The following is a 25,358-nucleotide window of genomic DNA, read 5'->3' as shown; positions in this document are numbered from 1 at the left end:
CTTGCCCTGAAAAATAAGCATCAGTCCTTTTACAGTAAGTTTAAAATATTTGCCTACGTTTGTGTGACGAATTGGGGAACTTAATTGTTTTCTGAATCGACCCTGTTTCTACCCTGCTGTAAGTCAATATTTTCGTTGCCAAAGCAGAAGGACAGATTTTCTAAATAAGATGGTTTTGGCCTGATTTCTTCCAAGCGGCTGCTTGCGATGATAACACAAACGCTGTTCATCTGTGAGTTCCAGGCAAGCAACCCTGCGCTGAACGTTGTACCTAGTATGAAGCAAAGTCTTTTTCCACAGGTTAGTGTGGTGGGATTCATCTTTAACACCTTGGCTAGCCCCCTTGGACTTGACAAAATAGGTATCTCAAGAATGAAGTTCATCTGACCTACTTGAGACATGCGTTTTAGAAGAATGGGAACCTGCAAGTACACGTTTCTTACCATGAGCTGTAAAGGAAAGGACAGCTTATCTTAGATGTGAGGATTAGGTGTGGTAAGTGTGTACAAGTATTGGCCAGGCAGGTAAGAGAAATGAGGCAGTAGCAGCTCCCTCTAGTGATAGGACGGGAAAGAAGGGAGGAAACCACAGCAAATAGCCGTAGTCATTAATTCAACCAAGACATGGATGATGTCTTAAGCTTTTTATAACATTGATTCTCACAGAGACTTTTTGTGAAAACAGTTTTAGGATGGATTTTAGTCTTTTTTTTTTTTCCTCACTGAGTTTATAACATCCGTCTTTGCATAAGAATAGTCACTGGATTGTGGGAAAGATCCAGTCCACTCTAATTGTGTTTTATATCCCTGCTCAGGCTTCTGGTCTTCAGCCATGCTGCTTTCCTGCCACGGAATTCCTGGAGTCTCATACCAAGGTTCCCGGCGTGTTATCTGCAAAGTATCTCTCTGAAGCCATCTCTTCTAGTAACTGCACTAATAGTGAGTGACCAGTCTTCTTGAAGTATTTACTTGGAGCAAAACCATTGCCATAAGGTGAGTCTTTCAGCAATGAAAAGGATAATGTATGTGTCTTTCTACTTACGGTGTTTGTCCTTCTCGCTGCTCCCCCCAGCCACCATAGCTCAGAGATGTCTGTCTCTGATGTTTCAGGGAGTGCCCCTTCAGAAGCTGAGCTCTGAGTTCTCAGCCTGGAAGTTTACGTTTTCTTTAGAAGTAAAATGTTTAAGGTCCTTTTGAAGTTGGAGGCTTTGCCTGTAGCCTTTCAGGTGCGTGCTGAGGTGTCCTTGCCTGGTGCCATTATCTTTTTCTTTTCTTTCTCTCTTCAGCTCCCGCATTCATCCAGGAATGTCTTTTGTTAGTCACTATTCATCTCCTTCCTTGACCTGGTTGTATGCAGAGTTAACAAGATGGCTCTCAGGACTCATGGGCATGGCATTGCTGTGCTTAAACCTTCCCTTACCTTCTGTGGACGGCAGCAGCAGCATGTCCTCTGAGTGTCACCACTTCCCACCTGACTGAGCCCGCGTTGAGAGACGTTCTCCAAGTCTCTGGGAGTAACTGAGGAGGCATTGCAGGGTCTCTTAGGTGGATGGTGTCAGGCTAAAGTGAGGTGATAGCTGCTGTGTTGCAGTACTGGGAGCATACCTTATTAAGCCCTGGGCAGCAACGGCAGCATTGAAGGAGGAGTTGCTTTCAGGGTGAGACTTGCAATCCAAGCACAAAGAGGTGACATCTAGTACATACACTTATAACCCTTCTTAATGCCTCTATTTAACCAAAGCTGTATGCCTTGGAGGTTTTCCTTGGAGCTCGATGTAGCTCCTCCCTTCTGCGTGAAGGAAAAAATGTTTGGCTAAGCATAAATATAATCCAGTCTTTCTGTGACATCCTCCTTTAGTGTGAAAGGAAGACACCAGCAGCAACAGCATCAATATTGCCTACACCACATTCTGTTCTCTTAAGATGTTTGTGCAGTAATGAGAGCAAGATTGGGTGGACAGCATGTTGTTGTCCAGAATGCTTTACACAAAATGAGGCCAAGGAAGGTGAGAAGGTGACATATAGGAGTAGAGCATCTATTACTTTGCTGGGACCTTCTGTCTGGTAGCTAAAACATCCAGACTGCTAGCATGCTAACGCTACATTTTAAGTCTGACAACCCGTCAGGCCCCAAAATGAATTCCTTTGGACACCTGTCTATGTGCTTGAAGAGAAGCTTCATATTCATGGATGGAGGTTGCTTTAGGTGCTTCAGGAGGAAGAGAAGTCAGCAGTTGTGTGCCTTCAAAAAGAGCACACAACTCTGCTATTGGACCTTGTGAACTTGCTGCTTTTCCCATGATCTTAGAGGAGTGGGAGAGGGAATTGTTTCTGTTAGATGAGTGCTACCAATATAGCAAAGACTTTGATGCTAGGTGAGCTGTACATGTTCTGCCACTGCTGCCTTGCTTCCTTACTTCAGGAGCGTAGCAGTGTGTCACTTCCATGTTGTCCTTAGTGCCAGGGTGATCTCTCTGCCAGTGCAGACAGAGCCGTATTGTCATGGGTGCGGGGATGGGACTTTCTGTCTTTTCAGGTGGTGGGATTTCCCCAAGTAGCTCTTGTGCTGCTCTGTGGGACCTGCAGCCTCTCTCCATTCAAGCCAGATCTGCCTGCCTCCAGCTCCCAGCTGCCACGCTCAGTGCCACAGGGTCAGGGCAGGGGAAAATCCATCTGCTCTAAGATTTGCAGGCTGCCATCGATGGGAGGCATGTGCTTCCTTAGGGGCTGTGGAGCTCCTGTGCCCCCCTCTAAGACTGGGGAAACGCACCTTTTGTGCATCTTCCAGTCAGGCCTGCTAGGAGAGCAGCTCCCTGCTGCAGCCACTGCTGCAGCAAGTTTTGGCAGCTGGAATTTATCATTTTTCCCAGCTTATATGTATTTAACAATTGGCTGCAGCAATGGCTGTTTAATTCCCTTGCTAACATTTCCAGGGCAGCCATTTAATTTTTTTTAAACCCTCTTGCTTCTGCAAATCCTGTAATCAAATCCAAGCTCTGTCAATCTAATTAGTTTTGAAGCACAGCATCTCCATAACTTAGAGACCTAAATAAGCAGCTTAATATTAAAACCTAGCTTCTCTTCCCACATGTTATACTGCTCTGTATTCCCCAGGAGAAGTTCCCACTTAACAACAGCCTACTGCAACTGCTCTCCCTGTTCCCCTCTTAACCCCCTCTTCTCTTCCCCGTCCTCTGCCCTCCCTGTGTCCACTGTGAACAAAAAGAACGAGGCACAATCCTCTGCTGCTCTGCTTCAGTCTTTCATGCTGCTGCTTGCTTAGAAAATGCTGATGCTGCTTCGAGTGCCGTCGTGGAGAGGTTTGGAGTAGTGCTGTGCCAGAGCTGAGCCAGACAGGGGGCTGCTCCTGTCAATTGTGTGATGACAGGACTGTGTCCTGCACGTGCTGCAGCAGGGGGATGCTGGGGTTTGTAGAGAGAAAAATCGCAGAGCCAAATCACACGGCCAGAGGAGCACAGCCTCTCCGTGCAGGAAAGGGCAGCTACCGAGTGGTGCCTCCGTGCCAAAGCTCCTTCCCTTGGTGCTGCAGGGAGCTGCTGGGGGAAAGCTGAATTAACATCCTCGCTGCAGCATCTCTCAGCTGCCTGGTCCCCGGCAGCACGTCGTCCCCTTAAAGCAATGTGCCACCTGATAAAGGTTGCCCAAATGCCAGGGCACCTGGGGAGCCGCAGAGGTGCTGTCGTAGAGGCAGAAAGCTGCAGTGCTTTGGTGCCAAGGGGGAAAGGCTGGCTATGGGAGGCAGCAGGGGCTGGGAGAAGTGCTGCAGCAGCCCCTTGTCACCTCAAAAATACCTACCTGTCAGGTATTTTTGACGAGTGTTGCTTAGAGGGAAGATTGGCTCTGGCTTAGCAGATGGTGTGGACTTAAAGAGCAAACCAGCTGGTGCTGAGGCCCTGGTGACCACCTTGCTGTGCCTTGGGGGTTTTCCTTCAGATGAGCGTGTCAGTGGCTGGAACTGCATTTCTGAAGGTTTTTGGTATCTCTCTAGTGCCCTGGCCAATTTTGTTCTTGCCTAACTTTTTTACAGGAGAAATGGCATGAATGAGAGCAACCCTTAGTTCACCAAAAAAAGAGTTTTGGGTGCTCTCCTCCTAGGCCAACCCTTGCTGAGAAAAGCCAGAGCCCTAGAAAGCTGCAGCTGCAGAGTACTGACGATTGTCTGCTTTTCAGCCCGTTCTGCTCTTAGATTTCAATAGGTTGTTGTGTCGTGTCATTCATCCCTCCCGCAAAAAAAAAAAAAAAAGGTTTGTTTCAGTTCCTGTACCAAAGAAAATGTCTCTTTTTGGGTGCAAAACCATCAGAGCAGCCTTTCAGTGCTGAAACTGCTGTGGGTTTTTCTCAAGAAAACCCTGCCTTTGCCATACATTGGAGCCACATCCAGCTGGGGTGCGAGATGTGAGTGGCAGCAGCAGTCCTTCCCACTGCCATCAGAAGTGGCCCTGCCTTTCTGCACTGTTGCTAGACTTCCCTTGCTTTCATGGCTGTCTGGGGGCTGGTGGTGTGGTTTGGCAGTGTGTCAGGGTGAAGATCTTTGTCCGCTACCATCACGCTTGTCTCTGCAAGCTGTCGGTGAAAGTCTGCGTGGCTCCCAGCAAAGCGAGCCTGGCTCCAGCAAGAACCAGTGGATTTGGGCGTTTGTGCTCCGTCAGGAGGGCTCTGCCCACGGGAGGGATGGCGGATGAGCTGGCGGCCGTGGGGAAGCCAGCTGGCTCCTGCTCCGTAACTGGGGGACGCAACCAGCTGCCTTTGATGTCTGGGTCGGGCTGAGAAAACCTGATGGCAGACTTCAAAGTCTGTTGTGCCAGCTCCCCTGATTATCTGAAGGCTTGTAGCACGTCCCCCAGGACTGCCGGATTATCCCAGCTAATGCCACGCTGTGCCCTGCGTCCCCCAGCTCTGCCTGGCTCCGGCCCCTCGCTTTCAAGGCTGTCCCTCCTTGGTCACCCTGGGGATGTGGCAATGGCATTTCTGGGCCGGGGAAGGGGGGCATGTCCCCTGAGAGCTGCAAAGCAAAGGTGAGAGGTGTCACCTCCTTCACCATCAGTGGCTTCCCCATAGTATCTCTGTCCTGTTGCAGGAGCCATCCTGCCATGCCCCCAGGCCCACGACAGGGGTATCTGGTCAGCAGTGGGCCGTCTGTGAGGCTTCACAGTCCCCAAGGACACTGCTGATGGCCCTTTTGGGTCTAATCTGACTTCATCCTGGCTGTGCTGGGCTCTGTGTAACTTTCCACGCTGCATTTTTGGTGTTTTTCCGGAAGGCTTTAGCCCAAAGTGGTGGAGCAGCATCCCAAAAGGATGCCAGCAAAGGGGGCTGGAGAGCAGGGGGAGCAAAAATGCACATGGGGATGTGTAATGAAAGACTGTCATCACTCTGTTAAAGCCAAAGCCAGTGCTGTGGGCAAGCTGGCCTCCAGCTGAAGCAGGAGGTGGCAGTGCCCTGCCTGGATGCGCTGAGAGGTGGCCCTGCCACTCGAGGTGAGGACCCTCCATACTCCCCAGTAAGTGGCATTTCCCCACCAGTTTCCCTCCTGTGTCCTCTCTGAGAAAATAGGCTTATAGGATCTCTCTTCCCATGCCTCACTGATGAGGTTTCTGCTGTCAGTGCATCCCTGTAAAGGATTCTCTGCTGCTCCTCCTTTACCACGGTTAATGGCCCTACCAGGTGCTTGGTTGTGCAGGAGGGAGCGAGGAAGTTTTAGACTGTGTGGTCCCGGGCAGAGGGAGCTGTCGTTTTCCTCCACAGAGCATCATCGTTGCCGGTGATGGGGCTGGGCGAGGCAATCCTATTCTCCCCGGTTTCTCCACTGTGAATGCAGGCAGCGGTTCATGCGTCATTAGAGTTTTGCAGGCTCGGCGTCAAACTGTTCCCGTGTGTGTGTTTATCTGCACGCTGACGGCAGGCAGCTCACCGAGGTTGAACTCCAGCCCTTTCCCTTTTCTCTGCCACTGTGGCAGAGGTGCGTTTCCCTCCACCGAAGGGATCCCTCCATCAGGATCATCCCTGGGGCACCTCTGAGTTGCTCTTGGAGAGCAAACCTCATCCCAGCCCCTGAGGTGGAAGGCAGCAATGATTTCAGCCCTTCGTTGCACCCTAAAGAGCTGCTGCTCCTCCGCTCCCTGCCATTGCAGTGGTGGTGGTGGCAGGGGACAGGTGAGATCCTGATCCAGAACCTGTGTCTCCCTGGGCTGGATGTGGCTTTCTGGGGAGCTGCTCAGTGCTGACGGAGCTGCATGCGCAGGCTGAGCAGTCAGAGCTGATAAAGGCACCAGCCTTGCAACGAGGAGCCTGTGCATCTGTCTTCTGGCCCTGCGGGCTGTCATGTGAATCCATTTATTAAATGGGGCAAGGAGGGACCTTGTGTTTGTTTTGGTTCATTACATGAATCTTGTTCCCTCCGGGAGTCCAGTGGGATCGAGCAAAAGGGCTTGTTTTATGGCCAGTTTTTGCTTGCGAATCCCTGAGCCAATTTAGCCGTTCAGCCGATGCCCCAGCAGGCTGGTGGGAGCAGCGCAGCTCAGGAGTAAACGCTTCACGCCGCCCTCCTCCCTGCAAAAACCAAATCAATCCTTTCAGAGACTGCCTCCATCGCAAGTCCTTCACGTTTGTCTGCTTGTTAAGAGGCCACGCTCACCCTGCCTGGGACGTGTCCCTGCCAGCCCCCCCACCCTGTCCCCAGCTGGCAGCAGCCGCAGTGTGCGCCTGGCGGTGCGGTGCTGGCGGTGGGATGTCAGCGATGCACGCGTGGTGGGATGCAACCACAGCACCTGCCTCCGGTGCCGAGGCCAGCATCCTCCCGGCATGGCTGCTCTCACCACAGTGCTGCTGGCCTGGGGGTCCCCATGTCCCCTGGGGGCCATCCTGGGACGCAGCTGCGATGATGGAGGTCCTGCTGCCCGCACAGGTGATGGGCTGGTGGGGTGATGTGGGTGGGATGTGCTGTTCAGGGCACCCCACCTTGCCAACCCAGCCTGGGGGAAGCTCCAGCCCTAGAAGCCTGCCCCATCCTTCCTGGCGGGCAGCTCCATCACTGCTGCTGGAGGGAGCAAGCTGCTTGCTGCAACAGAGTGGGAGGCAGACAATTAGCCAAGGGAGGGGGCAAGCATCTTGCCACGGTGCACGCTGCGTGTGAGCTGCTGCAGGATAGAGAAGTCACAGCTGGTGGCCTGGGCAGTGCCCTGACCCAGCCGCAGTGGGGCCAGCTGTCACCTTGGAGAGGTGCACCACATTGATGTCATGTCACGCTCTGCTCCCTGACTTCTCCCCGCCTTTTTTCTAAGCAGAGGAAACCGCCGCCGGAGGCTGGCAGCTTCCTCCCAGCTGCTTTCAAAATTGTGGGGTGGCTGTCACCATCACCCATGAGGGCTCTCCACCGCCTCTGCAGCAGAGGACCCCAGCAGAGCTCGTTCCCATGGGGCTGGTGTGGCGCAGGGTGGCTGCTCTCTTCCTCGTCCTCTTTCTCCTCCTGGGTGAGTGCCCTGCACTGCGGCAGGGGCTTTCAGCAGCAGGCGAGTGGGAAGTAAGGCTGGCGGGAACCCCGCACAAGCTAGATGTGCGGGCTGCCTCCCCCGGGCTGCTTTGCCTCCCTAAATGGGGGAACAGGATGCTCCGGGTGGGTGGCTCAGCAAAGTGACTTGCTCAGGCTGTAGGGTGAGGACGGCCCCAGTGATGCTCTGGCTTTGTGGCGGTGAGAAGGGTACAGTGGAGCAAGCTCCTATCGGTGCTGTGGGTTCATGACAGATGCTAGCAAGATTTCAGTGAGGAGATGTGCAAGCCCATGTTGTGTGGCTGTTAAGGGTGTGTGTGTGGGGGGGGAGGGGTTACTTTGCCCCCTCTCTTGGGATGGAGTTTCTGAAGCATTCTTAGGCCGTGTCACCACCAGCTCTCTTCCTTGATCTGGTCTCCTTGCTGTTTTCTGTCTTGGTGCTCACATGCCACCGGCGTTTTGCTCAGGATCAGTGCAGAGTGAGCATCTCCCCTGGGAACTGTGTGGGATGGGAGGGTGTGCAGGTGGCTTTTGATTCCCCTGAAAGCAAGTTCACAGGTCTGTTGATAAAGGGCTTGTTCTTACAATTGCAAGGGGCACCAGAATCCATGGGGCTTTGTGATTCGCAGAATAAGACCATGCTATAACTCACTTCAGTATTACACTACACTCCCCTGCACGCCCACATCCATTGTCCTTTTGGATGCCTCCAGTAGCATCCATGCAAACTTCTGCATGATGACTCTCTGCCAACAGGTGTGGGTGCTGGCCAGCGGGTGGTGGCCGTCCAAAAGGGACCCCTTTACCGCGTGAGGGGGTCCCACGTCACGCTGTGGTGCAAGGTGAGCGGCTACCAGGGCCCGGCCGAGCAGAACTTCCAGTGGTCCATCTACCTGCCCTCGGCCCCCGAGCGCGAGGTGCAGATCGTCAGCACGGCCGACCCCTCCTTCCCCTACGCCGTCTATGCCCAGCGGGTGCACAGCCGGGAGATCTACGTGGAGCGGGTGCAGGGGGACGCCGTCCTGCTGCACATCAAGGAGCTGCAGGACCAGGATGCCGGGGAATACGAGTGCCACACGCCCAACACCGACGAGAGGTACTTCGGGAGCTACAGCGCCAAGATGAACCTCTCAGGTGGGTCCCCAAGGGCAGCCTCACTCCATGGGGGCCAGCTGCTGGGTGGTGGTGATTTGGGTTTTTCCACTTCCATTTTCCTACTGATACTGTCAAGGTGATGGTAGAGCTCCCGGGGAGGATGTGCTGTTCTGTGTGCAGTGACACCTGGGCACATGTGGGTCTACAGCCTGTAGGGATGCAGGCAGGTTTCCCACTGCAGACGGGGAGATGTGCTCATCTTCAGGTCTATGGCACATTCCTGCTGTGGGAATGCTATCCTAACCCTGAGCGGCCAAGGCTGGGATGCCCAGAGGGTCCCTCAGCAGGTTGCTCTGGCCATTGCCCCCCAGCCAGGGCAAGGGACAGGAGAAGGTCCCGTAGCTGTCAGACTCCTCGGGGCTTGGCTGTGGTTTTTGTAGTGACCAACAGGCTGCCCATAGAGGCCAAGAAATGCTTTTCCCCCTGATCGGCTTCTCTCTGTGTTTCTCCCCTTGTGCCCAGTGATCCCGGACACCCTCTCGGTTTCCATGGGGTCCCAGGTCCTCACCCAGGCAGAGGGGGACGCGGTGGAGCTCACCTGTGAGGTGTCCAAGACCACCGCCCAGCACACACATCTCTCTGTCGGCTGGTACCGCCTTCAGGGAGCAGGGGAGCACCAAGCTGAGGAGATCCTCACCCTCTCCAAGGACTTCGTCTTGAAGCCAGGGCCATCTTACACACAGAGGTTTCTGTCGGGGAACGTGCGGCTGGACAAGGTTGGGAACACCACCTACAAGCTCTCCATCACGGCAGTGGAGCCCTCTGACCAGGGACAGCTGTACTGCGAGGCGGCCGAGTGGATCGAGGACCCCGATGAGACGTGGAAGGACATCTCCCGCAAGCAGACAGAGAAGACAGAGCTGTCAGTCACGACCGAGGGTAAGGCCCTTGGTTCCAGCTCCTCAGTGCACCAAAGGCCGTATAGCGGTGGCCTTGGCAGTGCTGTGTCACAAAAGTTTCTCTGCTCACACGCCTGCCTCTGCCACCCTGGTGCCTCCACCACATACGTGGTGTAAAGGGACTGTGGGTCAGGCTTTGAGCCCCACAGCCAGGTGGGGACCAGAGGATGTCTCGTTCCCCTGGTGGGTTGTGGCATGGCCTGAAGAACATGGCTGCAGGCACCAGTGCCATGCCACCATGTTAGAAGTAGGGAAACCTTGTGGAAGTGCAGTATTTGTGCTGCGGTGGCTGCTGAGGGTAGAGGGGAGGTGCCACAGGGCCGCTGTGGTGCTCACATCAGTACAGGCAGTGCTGCTGAGGAGAGGTGGACATGACACGGGGCCCCTTGTCCCCTCAGCAGGAGCGGCCCCGCAGCGCGGCACTGCCACCCCCACCGCAGCCGAGCAGGCCGACGGTTTCTATAAACGCTCCAGCAAATATTTGGGAATGCCGAACATATCTGCAGCAACTGGGATTCCTGCTCACGTACTGTTTATGAAGCGATGTTTAAATTCAGAGGGCAATGTGCTTTCCATAAAGTACTTCAGCCCCTCCAGCAGCAGTCGCTGAGGTGCTCTGTTTTGCCTCCAAACCTCAGCACGGAGCCGTGCCCTTCTTGTGGGACAGGGGGGCACCACTGAGCTGCAGAGCCCCGCCGTGCCTCTTTCTGGTTTAAGGGGGCTGCAGACCATCTCTCCGTTGTAAACATTTTCCATTCTCATCACTTTTTGTAACAAAAAAGGAAATGTTTTTTTTTTTAGCAACCCCCCTCTTGTTTCCCTCTGCATGGCTACCATTTGCACCCTCTTGACTTGTGTTTGTCTGCAGACCACGACCTCCACGTGGGCATCGTCGCCACCAAGAGCAACCTTTCTGAAGGGGACATCTTGCAGCTCAGCTGCACGCTGGGAGCCCAGAGGAGCAGCAGCAGGTACTTCCAAGTGGCTTGGCTCCTCGACGGCGTGGAAGTGGCCAGGCTTGGCCCCAGCGGGTTGTTGGCCTGGAAGAAGGAATACGAGGAGAGAGCCGGGCTGGGGCAGCTCCGAGCATTCAAGCAAAGCAGCGCAGTTTACATCCTCGCTGTCTATGGTGTGGGGCCGAAGGACAGCGGTGCCTACCACTGCTCTGCTTCAGAGGTGAAGGCTCCTGGAGATGTTCAGAGCATCCAAACCAACCTGTCATCAGCCATCAGAGTCGACGTGAAGCCCATAGGTCAGTCAATCCTCGTGGCTCTTCTGGGTAAAACCTGCAGTGATCCCTGGGCTGGGGAACGTGGTGAGTCTGGTCTCGCCTTGGCAGGGACAACGCAGCTGCTGCTTACAGCAAGAGTGTGAACATGCCAGTTCTCAGTAGATGATAATGGGAAGAGCATTCGCCCTGGCAAACGTCAGTGTGACAGATGCAGCAGCTGCCAACAAAAGGTGTATGTCTTTAGCCTGGTCTCTTTGCGATCAGGTTTGGGGTGAATATGTGGAGTTGTGGGAAGGTTGGGTCCTTGGCACAAAAAGCTATGGGTAGCTTCTGTTGCTTCTCCTGGGGACCAGGGGGTGACCCAGCAAAGCAGCTAATGCCGGGGAGGGGGCAGCAGGGGGTCACTGTCATTTCCAACAGGGTGCTGGTTTGGGGGAGGACTTGTGAGAAACTGCTCCAAGAAAGACGTGTAGGAGATTCTTGGTCTCCGTGTCATGCTAGACAAGGATTGTTCCAGCATAGCAGGACCTGCCTTTGGGGCTCTTTTTCTTAGATGTTCCTTTATGATGTGCTCCTGGTGCTGGCACCTGGCTGCTTCTCCTGGGTAGTTAGGGCTGCCCAAGCTTCACAGAGGCTTGGGAGTGGTGGACCAGGGGACAGGATAGGACCCGTGGCTGGGGCTGGAAGAGCAAAATGCAGCTCAGGAGAGGGGAGGTGGGAAGGAGGTTTTGTCTTCATGATGAGGTTTGCAGAGTGAAAATGGGGCTAGGGGCTGGCATGGGGCAGGGGTGGTGGGGAAGGTTCTGAGTGGTAGCAGGCAGGACTTCTGTCCCAACACTGATAGCTCCCATCCTCTTGAGCAGGTCTTGGTCTGCGTGCCACGCTGATAAGCCGGACCGCCACCGTCAGATACACGCAGAGCTTTGAGCTCGTTTGCCAAGTGAGCGCCAGCCACCCCATAGAGGAGATGCTGCTGTCTGTAGGGTGGTTCTTCCAGCCCAACCCACCTGACGGCAGCTACCAGGAGCTGGTGCGGGTCCTTCCCAATGGCACCGTGTCCTGGGGGCCGGCGCAGCCCCGCTTCCAGGGCAAAGCCCAGCTGAGGAAGGTGGACGCCTCCTCCTGGCTGCGCATCCATGGCGTGGTGTCCGGCCATGCGGGGACGTACCAGTGCGAGGTGGGGCTCTGGAGGACCCCACGGGGGCAGCCCACTGCCTCTGCCACCTCCAACGCTGTGGGGATACAGGTCATCCCGCCAGGTGAGTGAGTGGTGCTGCGGGTGTGCCTCCTTCAAACCCATCGGTAGTAACCAGGGCAGCTGGGACTGCTGATGGCTGGGCTGCCCCCAGTAGGATCACCTCTCGGGGTGCCCAAGGCAGTGCTACCCCTCCTGTTTCCTCCTTTGGATTTTAGGGATCTTTGGAGGCTGTGGGGACAGTAAACTGCTGGTGTGGATGTGCAGTAGTAGTGTAAGTGGCATGAAGATGAGCAAGTGTGGTCATAGATCATCTACACAGAGTGGACAGCAAGACATGATGACATTTGGCTCCAAACATATTGCAGCCATTACTGGATACTGTGATGCTGGGAGGGGGCGACCCACGTTGCAGGAGGTGGCTGCTGGCTCTAGCACTGCCTCTCAGTGAAAGGCAGCGTGAGCCATGAAGGATATTTAGGAGGTACAGAGTAAATCTGGAGAGGGAGCCTGCTCTAGCAGCAATGGGATGAGGCTAGACAGTAGAAAGTAGAGCTGCAAATCACGAAAATTGCCAGCCTGTTCCTTTGTGCATAAAATCTCTTGCTTGGAGCCCGCAGAGTTACTCGAGTTCATGACTTCTGCTTCAGTGCTTTATTTACCACTGGGTGTCGGTGGGTGCTGCAGGGGGTTAAACGCTGCTCGGGTCTGGCCTGGTGGCTCCAGGTGGGACAGACCTGCGTGAAAGGTCACAGCAGGAGGGGGGAAGGAAGACAGATCCTTTCCACTTCTGACTTCCTGGACAGTTCAGCATCAGACCCTTGGCAAGGCTCGCACTGGGTCCCTGCATGAAGCTCCTGGATGTCAGCAGGCTGAACTATGTGCTGAGCAGCTGAGGTTAAGAGCCTGCTCTTTTCCAGTGGCCGCAGGATCACAGCATGGCTGGGGTTGGCAGGGACCTCTGGAGGTCACCTGGTCCAGCCCCATGCTCAAGCAGGGACACCAAGAGCAGATTGGCCAGGCCCATGCCCTGGTGGCTTTTGAGTATCTCTAAGGAGGGAGACTGTGCCCTCCTCTGAAGAAGTGCACGTCCGTAGAGCAAGGCTGGGTGCCCATTTAAGTACTGAAAAAGGCAAGTGCATTGGAAGGCAACTATTTGCATCTGCTTCTGAAGTGTGCTCAAGTCTGCCTGCTCCATGTGTGTATGTGACAAGCTTGAACAGCTTGCAATGAGGGTGATTGCCTTCCCCTCTTCTGCTTCTTGCCCTCCCCGGTTCCTCCAGAGCAGGGGGAATGTCAAAGGCCACCAGATGGGATGTTTTGCCTTGGCTGGCCTCAAGACAGGCAGCGATGGTGTCTGAAGTGATCTGCTTGCTTGTTTTGGATGGGTGCCTGAGGAACCGGGAGAAGCAGGTTTTACAGAAGGTATTCACCTGTGACCTGCAGGAGCTGGGAGTTTCAGAAAGACCTGTTTGTGGCTGTTTCTATTGCTCAGGGAGTAGGAAAGGTGCCATGGTGGGAAGGGGCTGCTTGGCGTGGAGCTGAACAACTGCCAGGTATAGTCACAGAGGACGCTCAGGAGCCTGGTGTGTGGTTTCTGGTTAATAACCACTACAAACAGATGATGGCTGCTGGCAAAGCCCACACAGGCTCCACAGCCTCTCTGAGATGAGGCTGCTGTTGTCTACCAGCTCCACAGCCGTGGGCTGGGCTTGTCCCTTACCTGCAGGCCTGGTGATGGGAGTGGGAGGCTGGCACGTTCACTGCAGAGACAGGCTTTGCCTCTGAGCCCCAGCATGACAGCAGCCTCAGTTTCCCTGTTCCTGCCCCACGGTCCATCTTTCACACCTTTAAAGGTGTGTGGATTTGCTCATTCTCCCCTTCACCCACCTGCCCTTAGCCCTCCTGCTCCAGCATCCACGTTGAGCATCCTCATCCTCCCACCTCTCGTGGCAGTCCAGGCCATCCTGACCGGCAGCTGCAGCCTCCAGGGATTATTTTGTTTCTCTGTTTCAGAAAGCAAGCTTCAAGTCGCTGCAAAGGAGAGCTCCGTGGAGGTAGCTGGAGGTGCCGACACGAGCATCGAGTGCAGGATTTTGTTCTCCCAGAACGACTCTCAGTTGGCCGTCACCTGGTACTTCCTACCTCCTCCTCCAGCAGATGCCACCCCCCTGCAGATCGTGCGGGCCAGCTACAGCGGCTTGCTGGAGTACGGGGCCGACTTCAGCTCCCCTGCACAGAGGTCCCGGTTCCTGAGCCAGAGGGTGTCCAGCGAGGCTTTCCAGCTGCGGATCCTCTCGGCCGGCCCGGGGGACCAGGGCGGGTACCGCTGCCTGGTGGAGGAGTGGCGCTGGCTGGAGGACGGCTGGCGCGGCCTCGGAGAGGGGCAGTCGGGGAGGACCTCGCTGCGGCTCCGGCTGCCCGGTGAGCTGGGGTGCCCCTGGGGGAGGCTGGGTTTGTCCGCAGCGGGGCTTCGGAGAAGCAGCGGCTCCTGTGTGGGGTTGTTTTGGGGTTGTTCACTCTGTTGAGTGGGCCTCTCAGGGGGAAATAGGGAATTAGGAGGATTTACTGCATCCTCCCAAACCAATCAAGCTGGTATTTTTGCCTCCAGCAGCAGAGGTCTAATGCTTCACAACAAAGTGAACCACAGCCCTTGCTTTCCCCTCTGACACATGCTGTGCTCGGTCAGTGGTGCAGTGCTGGGAACAGAGAAACAGCCTCTTCTTGGCGCTCCTCAGCATCCTGAAGCAAGACACAAAGCTTACCCTGTCCTGAACAGGGCTCGAGGGCTTAGCTCTGCTCTCACCCTGGGGTGCAGGGCAGTGGGTTCCCTCCTCTTTTGGTCCCACCTGGCTTATGGGTTGCAGCCCCGAATAAACAGAGGATTCCAGCCTCCTGAATAGCTTTTGGTACAAAGGATGCTATATCTCTTACTGGGAGGGAAGTGTTACAGCAGAGGGTGGGGGATAAAGGGGAAAAAACACCTGAGGGAAAGTACATCACCTGGTGTCCTGTGGAGGCTCACCCACGAGGCCATCCAAATCCCCTGCGCATTGCTCCAGAAGATTTCTGGAGGCGGGGGAGCGTCTCTGTAGCAGCGTGCAATGCCCTGACAGCCCTTTCTGCCTGCCTCCCACCCCAGAGAGCGAGCTGCACCTGGAGCAAGCCAACCGCAGCATCTCAGCGAGGGAGGGCGAGGAGGTGACGCTGGGCTGCCTGCTGCAGGACACCTACGTGCCTACCGCCCGCCTCTCGGCCTCCTGGTTTCGCGGGGAGGAGGGCGGCCACCCCAGGACCCTGCTCACCCTGCGCCACGACGGCTCCATCGAGTACCCCCAGGAGGGGCTGGCGGGGAGGCTGCAGCTCCGCCGCCCCGCCGCCGGCGACTTCAGCCTGACGCTGGGCGGCGTGGAGGTGGGCGACGCCGGGCTCTATCACTGCCAGCTGCAGGAGTGGCAGCAGCGGGACAAGGGGGAGTGGGCGCTGCAAGCCTGGGCACGCTCGGGGTACACCCGGCTCACCGCCATCCCCAAAGGTAAGGGTGCTGCGGGCGGGGGCTGCTTGCCCTTGGCTTGCTGGGGGGGGGCTGAGGGGATAGTGGCAGTGCTCTGTTAGTAATGACAGCTGCGATGGCAGGGATGCAGCAGGGCTGGGAGGACTTGTGGGGGAGCTTGGCGGGTTGGATACTGGGGAGTTACACTGCAACGCAGGCAGGAGGAGAGCACTTTGAGTGATCCATCCTGAGGGCCTGGTGAAGAGGTGCTGAGGTTCCAGCCCCATCCATCTGCCAGGGCTGGGCCCCAGGTCCTTGTTTGGTAAATGCTAGAGGTGGAGGTCAGATGAGGTGCAAAGAGTAAGATGTGGTCCACAGCACGGTGCTACTGACTTCCAAGGGAGCTCTCCCGTCTGCTCCCTTGTGCTGCTGGATTGTAGGCCCTCTGCGGGATCGTGTGCCCAAAACCCTGCTCTTAATCCAACCATTTGGGCCAGAATGCTAACTGTTTTTTTTGGGGGGGGGAAAGAAATCTTGCAGCAATTTTTCTGGCATCTCCAATGAGACCTTTAAAAACTGCCACTGTCCTCTTGGGGTGTATGCCTGGTGCAGAAATGAGCTGGATTCTGCAGACAGAAGCTTAAAGAAATGAAAGGTTTCACTGAGGCATGCAAAGTGTTTTTAGGGAGGTAGCTGGCAGGGAGAAAGTACTCTTGTTGGGGAAGAAGGAGGCTCAGATGACCTGTGTTGAGGAAAAAATATGAACTGTGAAATCAGCCATGTTGTATGCAGCTGAGCTGGGGTGTATCAAAGCCAGTCTGGGTGCTTCCCAATAGGGAATTACTGTTTCTGCAACAAGTACCAGCACCCACCGAGGTGGAAGGGCTCGAGCTGGCCCTGCAGTGCCTCCCTTGTGCTTGCTCCTAGCACAGGCACGTACAGAGCCTGCTCACAAGACTCTGCACCTACAGCAGAGCTAATCTGGATTTAGCTGCACCGTGAGCTGACAGAGCTCCATCCCTCTGCTGTTAAATTCCTGCCGTTGTCCATCACGGCTCCTTACAGCACTCCAATTTCTCCTCCATCATCTCCCCCACCCACCCCAATCGCTTGTTGTACTTGTTACTGGTGAAGAAACAATTGCTACGATTGCTCCGTAACTGCTGGAAAATTCTCCTCCAATTTTGTATAGGTGTTTTTGCCAAGTGGTTTTCATGGCTTTCACAAAATATGAGAGATTAGCTGGATATTTTTTCCTTTTTCTCTTTGTTTGTTTTGCTTCTCCAGTGATGCAGGCATCATGAAAATGCCCCCCTGGCTCACAGATTTCAGTGTTTCAGAGAGGAGGTTGTCTGAGGGTAATACCAAAGGGAAATACAAGTACACCCATAACCAGGGGCAGCTCCAGCTCTAACTGACCATGCTCAGCGTGGTTCTGCAGGGCAAGCACAAAGCATCTGTGCACGGGTAAAGAGGAACTGAGGAACAACACCGAGATGGGTGAAGGAGATCTAAGCAAGCTGGCGTGGCCCTTCGTGGTAGGCCACATGCATCTGAGGTCAGCCTGTGGGGCTGAAGCTGTGTGACAGGAGCGGGGATTGTAATGGTCAGGATTAATGAGTGCATGTGAAGAGCCCATAACAAAACCAGACAGGCTAGCATGGGGCTGACCAAACATAGTCTTTCAGAGGACCCAGAGGGTCTACCAGCAGTACAGGTGGCCTTCACCTTGACCAGAGAGTTCTTCTGTAGAAGGTGCTGAGGACAGGGCTGGGTCAGCAGCTGCCTGAAGCTCAGCATGGCTGAAATAGGACAGCAGAGTGGCAGGAGCAAGAAGGGGTAGGTGGCTGGGGAACGTAGGGTGGGAAGGGACAGGGAATTTCTAGGTGTCATTTCATTTGGTTTCCTCTTGTCCCTCCTTGTTCTGGTGCACCCTCTGACAGACCTCTGCCTCTCACTGGTGTCAGGCGGGGACCTCGGGGTGATGGCTGCGTGGCTTTTCCTTACTGAGACCAGTCTGGAACAGATTAGCTGGAGAGCCACGCTGTTCCTGGTGGGATGCTTCAGCTGAGAGCAAGACAGGGCCCTATCTGACCTCTCAAAGCAAGAAATTCAGGCAAATTACCTAGATTCTCTTCCCTTTCTCCTCAGGTAGCCTTGAAAGTATTGTATGAATTCTTAAAAATTGGTAGATATTAAAGATTGAGGGAAGAGTGATAAAAAGTAACTTACAGAAACAGTAGGAGAGGGGAACTCAAACTAGCTTGGGGTCTCACTTTTTTTGTGTCTTCTTTTTCCTCCAGAGTCAACTGTTTTGTCTACGATCTGTTCGTCTCCACCATTGCTGAACTTCATCCTATTCTTACCTCTGATTCTGATCCTTCTCCTGGCCCTTGCTGGCTTCTGCTGGTGCGTCCTCTCCAGGAAAAGCAAAAAGGGCTGCACCAAAGGAGAAGAGCTGATGGAACTGAAAGGGGCTGGAGGGGTCAAGCGAACTTAGCTGGCCCAAAATGGCAGATGCAACTGGAAGGAGAACTGGACACCTGAGGAGGGAGGACTGAGTACATGAAGAGGGCCTTTTTTGTTGTTTTTGTTTTTACCATAGCTCATGCAATGAATATTTGAAATTGTGTTTACTTTCAGTGGAGTGAGGCAGCTTTGAGTTACTAAGCAAATAAGGTTTTTGTAACGGGCATTCCTCTGTTGGGTTTGGAACCCACCCATTTGACAATCAGTTCATTGTTGTATATTTGAAGTCCTCGCAGTATGCATGTCCAAACAGTCTCAGTGGGGGAGGAAGTGTTGTTATCACCCTTCAGGTATAAGGGGAAAAAACAGTTCTTTTTGTACTGGGACACAAAAGCAACAAATGGCTGCTCATTTTAAGGTGACTTGACAAAATCTGTGCAGTGTGCAGCTGAAAAACATTGGCAGAGCTGGAAATAGAGTGCTCATGTCCCATTTAAGACATTGCACTTGCCTTTGCCCATCCCTTGCTGGGGAAGCACTCAGACACTGCTGTCTCCTGGTTCTGAGAGATCCTGCACCCAAAGAGCATCTTCTCTGAAAGGAAATGGGTTTTCATCACAAGAGGTTGAGCAAGGCTGGCCAGGGCTGAAGAAAGTCCACGGCAGGAGCACCACAGCCTACCACAAAAGAGAAATCCCATTGACTTGGTAAGGGACTCGCGTGGAGTCTTGGATCCCAGAAGGAAGGAGAAGACACCAAGTCATCTTTGAGCTGTGTGTACAAAGTCTTCCCAGTTCTTTCCTTTGCTGGGACTGCTGTAGGCAGTGGGTCTTCAGTGGACTGTGTGTGGTTCAGAAAGCTGCACAGCTGGGACCTGGCGTTAGATACCTCTGGGTTGTGCCATATAATATGTTGGACCCAAGTGGGATCAGGATTCAAGTCCTTCACTTTCCTTACAATTGGGAAACCTGCCTGCCCTGCATTCCAAATACTGATCAATCATTTTTTTCCTTGAAAAAAGCACTTTTTTTTTTTTTGCATAAGTTTGAAGGCTACTGCTTTAGCTTTCCCTCTTCAGCCACCTCAGCCTTTTCCTGCAGGTCAATTTTCCTGGACCTCTTGCAGCTTCTCCCCCAGCTGTCCTGACCCCAGCCATCTCTCCGATAGCGGCAAGAGCACTTGGAGCTGCACGTAGGGCTCCCACTGGTTCTCTGCAGAGGTTTCCCCCTGCCCTGTGGACTACACACTGCTTACATATTCCAGCAGGATGTTTGATTCTCTGTGTGTGTGTGTGTGACAGTGTGACACTATTTGTGCTTGGCTTGCAATCGGCGGGCTGCTCTCCTGCAGCTTTGCTGTCCAGCAAGTTGCTTCTCCGCTGTGTGTCCAGGCTGTTGACTTTTCCTATCTAACTGAAGCACCTTTTACACAGGGTTGATGAACAGCTTTCTGCGCTGGTTTGCTAAGGATCGTGCTGGCTGTCTGAGTCCTGTCTTGATAGTGTTTCACCTCATGGGCCAGTTTCAGTCTGTTTCGGCAGAGAAGCAGATGCTCCCGGGACACTTAACTCCTACAAGTTTCAGGGACAATGATAGCTAGGTGAAGGAGAAAAAGCAGGTGTGTTTTCCCACCAAGGAAAGGCTGCAGCATGAATTACCTTACACACACTGCCTGGTGTCCAGCTCATAATCAGGGGATACAGGAAGATGTAGGTATGCTACGGGGTGGGAAAAGAAAGAAGGAACTGTCTCTGACCATCAACTATTAGTAATTACTCTGTGCACATAGTGTTTATCTACCGGTATAATGTTCTCCCTCATTATTTTGGTTCAGATGGTTTCCATAGCTTGCTTGTAAGCACCTTGGGAGTACGCTTCAGAAGCCTTGCTAAAGTCAAGAACCTGTGATGTCTGCTGTTTACCCCCTAGATAGGGCTGACGCAAACTGATCTTGTTTAAACAGCAAGAAAAAGTTTCTCTTCTTTTTGTTGCATTCTTCTACGTGCTTGCAAGTACTTTCTTTGTCCCTCTGTACCTCTGAGGACCACAGATAGGAAAACGTGGGTGTTCAGTTTCCCCTCTCTTTCTAAAGAATCTCGCTCTTTTATTGTTGCTTGGTGTCTCACACCTCCTCAGGCATTACCCTGGCAAATCACACACATGTGGCTTGACACATCACTCTTTACGTGTCTTAGGATGAACCTCACCAAGACCAGCCTTCTGCTGAAGAATCCAGCTTACCTGGTTCATTACTCTGTGGCAAGCCCTAGGAGCGACCTTGCTGGGTTTGGTGTCCTGCAACCCCTGCTGGTCCCTCGCTCGTCCACCTTGCTGCTCCACCACAGGTCCATGGAAACATCTTTGCTGGCATCTAAAGTTCTTGTAAAAAGCTGCAGACCCTACCGTAACATGAGATTTTGTGTCTGGCGGATTGGGGGAAGAAGGTGGGCAGAGAGGGGGGGCTTTCCCCTGCTGCAGGACACCTTTTTTTTTTCTGTCCCTTTTTCTCTTGGTTAGCCAGAGGCCTAAGTAGCAGCTTTCCATTCATGCAGGTTGAGAGGTTTTAATATAGGTCTGAGAACTGCGCCTGGGGCCTTGATGAAAGGGTCTGTGAGAAGAATGTGTGTGTTTTTGCAGGGGTGGTTTTTCTTTTTTTTTTTTTTATCTGGTTCTGCTGGGTCACAGCCAAACCTTTTGGCTATATTTTTTTAAAATGTATTTTTTTTCCATGAGTGGACTTAGAGTTGTAACTCATCACGGTAAAAGCTGCAAAACACAGTCCTATTTTTAAAGGGAACATTTCACTCAGCTGAGGTAGATGTATGAGTGGTGGGTCAGGAGGAGGGTGCTGATTTTGCTGCCGGGGCTCTTGGCCACCTTTAGCCACCCCATCACCACTTTTTTTCAAGCCTGGCCTCTGATGTAAACTAAAACAGCTGATAAAATATATATTTAGCTGTAATAACCCTATGGGGAAAAAGTGTGATGGCGTAGACTGTGCAGCACAGCAGTGCTCCCGTTGCACCCCAGTTGTACCCTTGCCAAGGGACAGTCCTGTGTGAGGGGCAGTATGCAGTGGGAAGGTTCATGGTCCTTCGGGTCCTCTTTTTTAAAGTGTTTTAAAGTATTTTAAAGGAGCTTGAACAGGCTACAAGGCAATGCAGGGTTGGGTCCAAGAGGAATGAATCAGCTGCAAGGGGCTACAGAAGCACAAGGGCTGTGTTGTGCTGGAAGCTTTGGGGTGGTCGGGGTTGCTTGCAGCCATGCGGTCAGAAATCAATATCAGGCTTTCTTCAGTCCTGTTTTCCAAAACGGTCAGGAAGGGAGGCATGGTAACCTTTGTGCAAGGGGAGAGAAGCACTTCCACTCAAAGTGAAGACCTGCAGCTTGGCAGACCCTTGCTCTTCGGAAGATGGATGGTGTGAGGGGGGTCAGGTGGGAGTATAACCACTGCTTTGCCTTCCTGGAAGGCTTTTATGGCACTTGCCTTTGGAGAGAAGCAAGGACAGTGCTTAATGGCCACATGGGCAGCTTGTGCAGTGTGATGGGGTACAAAGGGTTGCCTGAATGTCTCTCCCCTGAAGATGGTTGCACTGAGGGCATTTTTCTGCAAGCCTGTGAGGAGGGAGGCTGGGTGGCAAGTTAGTTGCTGTGCAGGAACGCTTGCAAGTGAGGTGGTACTTTGCATCCTCTCAAAATTTATGGCTCAGGGTTTTCGGCCTGCCCTGCCCTGCTCCCTGGAAAAAGAGGACACAACAGCAATGTGCTGCCCTGGTATTGCCAGGGCAAGGTTGTTGAGGAAGGCTTCCGAACTTTCAAGAAATGCTTCCAAGCAAATGATGTGCAGTTCTCCTGGGATGCCCCTCTGAAGCAGTATCTCTTCATTCCTTCCTATTAACTTTGAGTTGGTTTTGAAATTTGACGTTCAGTTTTCTTCCTGTGATAAAACATTTAAAAACTGGAAATAAAAGATATTGTTCTGATCTCTGCTTTGGTCTCACTTTATGCTATTTTGCATTCAAGCTGTTTCCTGCTGTCTATGCTTGTTTCACGTGTCCTTTGGCCTTGGTCTTTGGCATCTAAGGCAGAGCAGAATCACCCCTGGGGCTCTAAACCTTCCTTAACCACTAAGAAAATGCTGCTTTGTGTCTGCCTGCTGCTGGCTTTTGGTCCCTCTCCTCTGATTCTCCGCTTCCTCCCTCTCCTTCCAGCAGATAATATGGGATTACAGCCCTGTTGCACAGGGCAGGAGAAGGCATTCTTTGCTCTACAGCCATGCTTTCCAAGGCAGAAGCAGTACAAAGAGCAGGGCTCGAGGAGAGAAGGATGTGGGAGAGGTAACGTGGCTCTCTTTGCTGCTGTGGCATGTAGGAGGGACTAGCTCCCCGTCCTTGAAGCTAGCTAGACGTGCCAACAACGAGGCTGGTTGAGGTACTGTGGGGCTGACAACATTAATGGTCCCTTACCTCCTTTTCAAGAGGATTTTGTGTGTGTGTGTACACTGTTTAAAACATATATAAGCCTGTTTTCCCTAGCAGCTTGTTTAGAAATGCAAACAGGAAAGCAGGGTCCAGACGCTACTTGCTTCTGCAATCCAAACAGGAAACAGAATACCACAAGCAGCAACTTTGAGCATATGCTCATTAGGGGTTTCTTGCTTTCATTCATTCATTATGCCTTTTTCTGTACATTTCTAAGGAGAGCTATATGTTTATAAACGATGCTGGCAGGGAGCTGAGTCTTCCTCGACAGCCAGTCCCAGCAGGGCTCTCTGGGGATGTGTGGGCGTGTAGCTTGCTACTGCCATTGCTAAAGCATTCACCTGCACGAGCAGCTTCATTAAAAAAATAATAATTAAAAAAATCCCATCAGAGGGTGTTTTGTATTTTAATTGCTCGTTCCTTGTACAGGTGCCAGGAGCAGGTCCTGTGTCTGGGTTGTTGGCAAGGGCAGTGGGAGGGAGCTGCTCCCCTGGCATCCCTGTAGTCTGCCCTCCCATGGGGTGCTGTCCCCAGACCCTTCACAAAACCAAAGGGATATGGGGATGACTGCGAAGCAGGAGGTTCACTTGTCTCCAGCCTCATGCCGCTGCCCCTGCTCATTGTAGGGGCGAGGGGAGCATTTATTTCTGGGACTTCCAACCAAGTGTGAAAATTCACAGGTCGGGGGGGGTAGAAGAAAGCTGGTGGTTAGTATTATTTTAAGCGTGAGGGAATGAATTGGTGAACGCTGGGAGCAATATGGAAAAGCAGGAGCTGCAGTGACTCTTTGCAGCCCCCTCGCAGGGTGTGAAGGCAGAGGAGAGGCACGCTGCCCAATTTGAAAGAGAAGGGCCATGACCAATCGCTGTGAAATGCGGCAATAATGCCTCACGCGGTGGCCACGGGATAAAAGGCAGGGACAGCTTGAACTGTAAAGACGTTTCATTTCCCTGTTAATGAGGGAGACACACTGTGGCAATGAAACTGGGGAGAGAGAGCCCGTGAGATGCTAATTTCTGTTCCTGCTGCCCCTGCCGCTTTGATCTGAAGCAAATGCCCATTTTAAATTGCAAACGGATGCAAGTCAGATATCATCCAGCCACTGGCTTACAGGCTTAATGAAGTGGGACGCACGCCTTGGCCTGATAATGTTCAGAGAGGCAAGCAATTCAGGGAGGAATTACTGAAGGGCTGGATGAAGAGAGGGGTAGGGAGGCTGGGGATGTCACGGGGTGACTCCCACCACCATCGGTTGGCACAAAATCTCCTGCTTTTCCTGTCCTTGGGAAGCTGTGCCTGTGGCTTAGCCCCTAATTCCGCTGTGCCTAGAGAAAAGCTATGAATGTGCTGTGCTGCTATTACACGTCCTATGTTTCAAGGCAGGCATCGTGTACAGGCCATCAAGGTCATTGTGCTCTTTGGTCTCAGAGTGTGGACATCGACGTGGTGCATCTAACAGGTAAGGCAAAGGTACGGAGGAGTAATTAGCTCATTTTATGCTATCGTTTGGGCATTTAATTGGACTTTGGCAAGGCAATATGTGTTGTCTACTGATGAGGCCATTCTGGGACAGACCCAGAGGCTCTGGAGAATGGGTTCATGAAGCCAGGACCCAAGATCTTGGGAGCCTGGTAGCTCACACTGTACAACCCCATCTTCTTGAGTCTCCTACAGACAAAGATGTGACCTGTTTTGAAGAATGAGTGTGTCAGGTGATACTTATCAAGATGAGTCCCTCAAGCCCTACTATCAAGCCAGAGTTGGTTGTGTACCTTGAGTAGGTATTCAGAGGCTCTGCAGGTTGCTGTGCTAGACCAACCAGACATGGTAAGGCTGAGGGACATGCAGGCAGCTGTGAAGCTTGACCTCTGCACCAAGCAAGGAAGAAATGATCTGGCTATCAAAAAGTGCTCTCAGGTCTGTTAGGTTCTTTGAAGGAGTAAGCAAGCACGTAGATGAGAAACATCTTGTGGATGTGGTCTGTGTGGAGCCAAAAGAGACTGAACAGTTCCATCATCAAAGGATCTCATGGAAACTAAGTAATGGTTAGGTAAGATCAGGACAGCTCCTTACATGGATAAACTATTAGCTAAAAATACGAGGCAGAAGGTAAATAGTTCTGACAGGGATGGGAGGTCACCACTGATGGGACCTGTGCTGCTCAATGAAGACATAAATGTCTTGGAAAGGAGGAAGGATGACTACTAAGAAAAAAAGCTGTGCTGACAGTATTAATTTATTCAAAGTATTAGGAACAAGGGCTGGCTCTGAGGAAATGTGCAGGGGCTTATGAAACTGGCTGAGCAATGAAACGGTAGATGAAATTCTGTATAGGTGAACAAGATTGGGGTTTTCACACAACATAAAGTCACATTGGAAAGCTCCTTGAGATGGGCTGCTGTGCTATAATTTTGTGTTTTCCAGGAGAAAATGAACAAGAAGAGAATCTACTGATTGTTGTTGAAATAGCCATCTCTGGCCTGGTAAGTCCTTGAGCTGTGGATTGTTAGAGGTTTGCAGAAGTACTGCATAAGACTGCTTTGCTTTTGTCTTCTGCTTTTTGTCATCTGCTTTTGTCTTCTGCCCATGCTTTTGGCTGTTATTCAAGTAAGGTGAGGAGGTAGATAGTCTGATCATCTAAATGTTGATTTTATGTTCTTATTCTACATTTACTTTGTAGCTGTATGTATAACTGCATAAGATAAAAAAGAAAAGAAAAAAAAGAAAAGGCATATACCACCTCACATCTTTTCTTTCTTTTATACCACCCAACAAGGCTTTTTCTCTAAAAATGCTTCCAGGGGAGTTTCTTTCAGTAGAGTAAATTGAGTTGATCTAAAGAACACTAGGCAAGATAAAAAAATTTGGATTATACTCTATATTTCTACAGCATTTTCCATTCGAGGACTTCACACCATCACAATGCATCA

At 52.5% G+C, this 25,358-nt stretch overlaps 1 protein-coding gene across 1 annotated transcript; it reads left to right on the top strand.

The window, feature by feature from the left end:
• Positions 1 to 9: 9 nt before the first annotated feature.
• LOC106039917 (immunoglobulin superfamily member 2) lies at positions 10 to 21,928 on the top strand. The gene is made up of 8 exons (XM_013187402.3): positions 10 to 7,489; positions 8,263 to 8,640; positions 9,124 to 9,540; positions 10,429 to 10,812; positions 11,655 to 12,050; positions 14,003 to 14,410; positions 15,129 to 15,521; positions 17,783 to 21,928. Exons 1-8 carry the CDS (start codon positions 7,432 to 7,434, stop codon positions 17,977 to 17,979), a joined length of 2,631 nt encoding a protein of 876 aa, XP_013042856.3. The 5' UTR covers positions 10 to 7,431; the 3' UTR covers positions 17,980 to 21,928.
• Positions 21,929 to 25,358: the final 3,430 nt, after the last annotated feature.

Source organism: Anser cygnoides, chromosome 1, assembly GCF_040182565.1.
Source record: "Anser cygnoides isolate HZ-2024a breed goose chromosome 1, Taihu_goose_T2T_genome, whole genome shotgun sequence".
NCBI classification, from domain to species: Eukaryota; Metazoa; Chordata; class Aves; order Anseriformes; family Anatidae; genus Anser; species Anser cygnoides.
This window is presented reverse-complemented; position numbering and strand designations above follow the sequence as displayed.

Bases quoted from the DNA above. Each gene is read 5' to 3' on its own strand.
- LOC106039917 (XM_013187402.3), top strand. From the start codon at position 7,432: ATGGGGCTGGTGTGGCGCAGGGTGGCTGCTCTCTTCCTCGTCCTCTTT. The intron at 8,641-9,123 runs GTGGGTCCCCAA...CCTTGTGCCCAG, and splicing joins CGCCAAGATGAACCTCTCAG to TGATCCCGGACACCCTCTCG. The intron at 9,541-10,428 runs GTAAGGCCCTTG...GTTTGTCTGCAG, and splicing joins GCTGTCAGTCACGACCGAGG to ACCACGACCTCCACGTGGGC.